The sequence below is a fragment of the Myotis davidii genome, unplaced genomic scaffold, assembly GCF_000327345.1.
Source record: "Myotis davidii unplaced genomic scaffold, ASM32734v1 scaffold290, whole genome shotgun sequence".
Classification (NCBI taxonomy): Eukaryota; Metazoa; Chordata; class Mammalia; order Chiroptera; family Vespertilionidae; genus Myotis; species Myotis davidii.
The window spans coordinates 5,525,423-5,530,733 of record NW_006285049.1 but is presented as its reverse complement, the minus strand read 5'-3'; the positions used below and the strand labels follow the sequence as shown (position 1 = coordinate 5,530,733).

General features: G+C 41.6%; 1 protein-coding gene across 1 annotated transcript in view; it reads right to left on the bottom strand.

The window, feature by feature from the left end:
• Positions 1-5,311, bottom strand: part of ADAMTS20 (ADAM metallopeptidase with thrombospondin type 1 motif 20) — a 170,624-nt gene that overhangs the window by 162,645 nt on the left and 2,668 nt on the right. The window contains exon 2 of the mRNA XM_015558559.1: positions 4,356-4,717. Within this exon, the coding sequence (XP_015414045.1) occupies positions 4,356-4,717 (362 nt within the window). The remainder of the gene's footprint in view (positions 1-4,355; positions 4,718-5,311) is intronic.

Here is a 5,311-nt window from a genome sequence, read left to right as displayed (position 1 = left end):
GTATTCCTTAAAAAGAGGAAGAAGAGAAAGGTAAAGATTAAAATTATGATCAGCAAATACATATCTATCAACAAGTGAATCTAAAAACCAAGTGAATAAAAAATCTAATGAACAGAGTAAACTGGTGAATATAATAGAACCAGGGGCATAGAAAGGGAGTGGACTGACAATTCTTGGGGGCAAAGGGGTGTCGGGGTGCAGGAAGAGACTGGACAAAAATCGTATACCTATGGATGAGGACAGTGGGAGGGGTAAGGGCAGAGGGTGGGGTGGGAACCGGGTGGAGGAGTTATGGGGGAAAAAAAGAGGAACAAATGTAATAATCTGAACAATAAAGATTTAACTAAAATAAATAAATAAATAAATAAATAAATAAGTGGAAGCATATACTGTGTTCATGGATAGGAAGAATTAACATCATTAAAAGGTGATGCTACCCAAAATGATCTACAGGTTCAACACAATTCCTATTAAAATACCAATGGTATATCACAGAAAACTGGAACTAATATTCCAAAAATGTATATGGAAACACAAAGACACCAAAGTAGCCTCAGTAATCTTGAGAAAGAAGAACGAAGTTGGAGATCACAATACTGGATATTAAGCTACAAGGTCATAGTAATCAAAACAGCTTGGTATTGGCATAAAAACAGACATATATATCCATAGAACAGAATAACCCACACCTTTATGGTCAATTAATATTTTACAGAAGAGGCAAAAATACACAATGGGTAAAGACAGTCTCTTCAATAAATAGTGTTGTGAAAATTGGACACATGCAAAAAAAAAATTTAACTAGACCACCTTCTCACACCATCCCAAGAATAAAGTAAAAATTGATTAAATACTTAAATGTAAGTTGTAAAAACATAAAAATCATAGAAGAAAACATCGGCAGTAAAATCTCAGACATTTCTTGTAGCAATATTTTTTCTGATATATTTCCTCAAAGGAAACAAAAGAAAAAAAATAATTAAATGGGACTACTTCAAACTAAACACTTTTTGCACAGCAAAGGAAACCATGAGCAAAATGAAAAGACAACCCACCGAATGGGAGGACATATTTGCCAATGATACATATGATAAGGAGTTAATATCCAAAATGTATAAAGAACTTTTACAACTCAACATCAAGAAAACAAACAATCCAATTAAAAAATGGGCAAGGGACCTAAATAGACACTTCTCCAAAGAGGATATACAGATGACCAACAGACATATGAAAAGATGTCTAATGTCACTAATCATCAGAGAAATGCAATTTAAAACCACAATAAGAGATCACCTCATGACTGTCAGAATGGTTATCATCAATAAATCAACAAACAAGTGCTGGTAAGGATGTGGAATAAGGAAAACTTTGTGCACTATTGGTGGGAATGCATATTAGTGCAGCCACTGTGTAAAACACTATAAAAGTTTCCTCAAAAAATTCAAAATGGAACTGCCTTATGACACAGCAATTTCACTTCTGGGAATAAACCTGAAGAAATCCAAAACAGTACTTTGAAGAAATATATGCACCCCTATGTTCCTTACAAAGTTATTTGGAATAGCCAAGATTTAGAATTAGCCCAAGTGCTTCTCAGTAGATGAGTGGATAAAAAAAGCTGTGGTTCATTTACACAATAGAACTCTTACCTTTTGCGGAAGCATGGATGGACCCAGAAATCAGGATTTTAAAAAGATTCCCAGGCGATTCTAATGTGCAGCCAAGGTTGAGAACCACTGCGCTAAGTGAAATAAGCCAGTCAGAGAAAAACAAATACCATATGATATCAGTTACATGTGGAATCTAATGACCAAAAACACAAAATAGAAACAGAATCATAGATAGTGAACTGACTGAATGCTGTCTGAGGGCAGGAGGGCTGGGGGAGCTGGGTGAAAAAGTTGAAGGGATTAAGCAAAAAGAAAAAAAAACCTCATAGACACAGGCAATAGTATGGTGATTGCCAGAGAGGAAGAGGGGGGTGAGGTAAAGAGGGGATAAATGGTGGTGGAAAAAGACTTGAGTTTGGGTGGTATACTGATAATGTGTTACAGAATTGTACACTTGAAACCTGTACAATTATTTTTTTAATTCATCTTTATTGTTGTAAGTATACAGATATCCCCTTTGGTTTTTTCCCTCATTGACCCCCTTCACCCTGCACCAGCCTCTCCCAGGCATTCACCACACTATTGTGTCCCTGGGCTATGCATGTATGCATAAGTTCCCAGGTTAATCACTCCCCACCCACCCCTCCACCCCTGCCACCTTCCTTCTGAAATTCTTCAGTCTGTTCCATGCTTCTATGTCTCTGGGTCTACTTTGTTCATCAGTTTATTTTGTTCATTAGATTCCACATGAGTGAGATCATGTGAGATCTGTATGGTTTTATTAACCAACTAGAAGCCCGATGCATGAAATTCATGCAAGAGTGGCCTTTCTTCCCCCAGCTGCCGGCACCGGCTTACCTTTGAGACCTGGGCTTCCCTCAGGCCACCGGCAGGCACCCCGGACCCAGGATTCCCTCCCAGCCCTGGTTTTGTCCGGAAGGTCACCCGGAAGGACATTTGGAAGGACATCAGGGCTAATTAGCATTTATGCTTCTATTATTATAGATGTCACCCCAACAAATTCAATTAAGAAGAAAAAAAAAACACACATATTGACCAGGTCAAATTTGTGGTAGTAAATATAGAATTTTCCAGAAAAACTAAACATTATTTTGAAAGGTTCTATGAAAGAGGATATTTTGATTTCCTTTGCCGTATAAGTAGCCATGTAAATATTAGTGTGTTTCTGTCATCCTTATGTTGCAAGCATTTTACATTTATCCACAGCAGAGAGAAAATTGTTGAAATCATTCCATGTAAATGTAGCTCAAGAAAAGAGCATGAAAAAGACCAAAGAGACTTTCCAAGTTTATTTAGTAATGACCTATTCACACCCAAGAAGACATCTTACATCAATTAACCTGAGAGGAAGTATTACATGTGGCCTGGTGAGAACTATTATCCATTTATTTTATTTAATTAAAAAATAAACAGTGTTGATGTTCTACAACTATTCTTTTAAAAATTTGCTCCAAAAAGGAAAAAGCTAAAACTTGAGAACACTAGAATCCTATAATCAAAGTCCTAGTGGTTGTCTCTTCTTGAACATGTATTTATTGGAGGAATTAAAGATGAAGTGAGCTCATATGTTTTAATAGAAATGTTATTTACCTTGGGTTCCATGAACTCGGATGGTAAAGTATTACATCTTTATTTTTGCTAGCCTCTGATACCTAACATTTCCTAAAAGTATGATTGTAGGTAAAAAACCACAGACATTGTTACTGTGTTACCAATAAACTGATACTTCTGTATTACATTAGACTTGATGTAGCTATCTGGATCTTTTATAGTATCACCACTGGGAAAGTATAGTAGTAAACAGACCCCTCCCCAATAGATATTGAATATATTCTTAAAGAAGTATACATCACAGCACCACAAATTGTAATAGCTGTAACATTTTGATTACTGTTAGTATTTACAAGGGAGCCAATTAGATCATCTTAAGTATGTAAAATAACATGAGTTATTATTTTAGGAGAATTTAGAGAAGATGTTTCCCCAGACTGAAGAGAATCATTGCAAACAGATTTACAATCTACTTCAGAGGGAGAGAAAATACTGGGTTCTATGTGTTTCATTTCATTTCCTCTCTCCCCACAATAAGGCTTTTCTTACAAAGTCTCCATCTTTTACTCTTGTCACTCTAATGACCATTTGCTGGCACCAGGCCACTGTAGATACTCTCCTATATTTTGTTTAATGCAACGCATTTAAACAGTCAGATTCAACCTCTTCCCTATTCTGTACTGCACCGATTAATGAGCATCCACATACTATTGAAAACCCACTCTTCCTTTCTCACCTTTTCGTTATATGTACACATTCTTTTCCTTCTATCTGCCTAACATTTAAAGAACAAACTTAAGTCCAGGAGGTTCTGCCTCCACAGATGGTCAGCAATGGATGTGTCGGAGTGAAAACCACACTTCACTCGTAGCAGAGGCCATGCGGCCACTCCCCGACGCACTCATTGGGCCTCTCTCTGACACTTTCAAGTCTCTCAGCTTTTCACAGTAGAGCTCATTTTGCCCAGCAGGTAGACATGCTGTTCTCCCAAGCCCCTCGCTGCAGGAAGGAGTGGCCTCTGGCTTGGGTTCACTTAGGTGTTAATCCCTCCAGTGACCCGCTCTGATCTCTTGGGTCACCAACCACTAACTCAGAAAAACCCATTACATGGCTGCCTGAATGGAGCCTTCGACTGGATCTCAAGAAAACGTCCAAGGACCGGAGGGCGCTTACCAGGCCTCCACAGAGGCTGAAGACCGCTATGTGATCCTCCCGAGCATTGACCTGGCCCCGGTAGAAGCAGTGGCGCAGGCCTGGGGACACCGCCCGGCTCTCCTCCGCCCCGCGCGCGGGGGTCCCCAAGTGCACCTCGGTGAAGCCCTCCGCCAGAAAGGCCGCGTCCGCGCTCAGGTTCAGCTGGAACAGCTGCCCGTAGGCGCTGATTCGGTAGTGGGTCCGGAACGGCGGGGGCTCGGGCGCCTCTGAGCTGCGCTTCCTCCGACTGAAGTGATGGCTCTGAGGGAACACTTCGCCGAACTCATTGACCCGCGCGGGGGTCACCACTTCGTACGAGGTCAGGGTCCTCACCAGCGCTTCTGCAACCACAGGGAAATGGCCATTGAGCGCCTCCCCGCCCCCCTCACACACGTGTTTCCAACTCCCACCCCAAAACTTCTTCAACCAAACGTCCCCACCAAAGACCCAAGGTCCCAACTCCCCAGAACACCCCGCAGCAATTAAGAAGAACACAGGATGGCGAGCGCGCGCGCGCACACACACACACACCACACACACACACACACACACGTGCGCTCTGGGAGTGCGAACCCCCGGCTTTCCCACACCCCCGACTGGCTTCACCCTCCCCGCGCAAAGACCCTGACGCGCCAGGCCCTGAGCAGCCCACCTCCTTCCCCAGCCTCTCCGCTTCCCCCTCCGCCACTCCCCCACCCCGGAGGGAAGAATCTTTATCTTTGGTGGGAATCATGCCTGTCCTGACAGGATAACCATTTATTCAGGGGAAACCATTCCTCTTGAATGAAGCACTGTACAGGTCTCCATAACAGCACTTACCTCACAGAAGACAGAGGGCAAATATATAAGGACTGAAACCCCACTTGACCAAAAAATACTATTCATCTAAACCTAAAGGACTGGAAGAAAACAAATGCAGTGATTTTTACATAGAG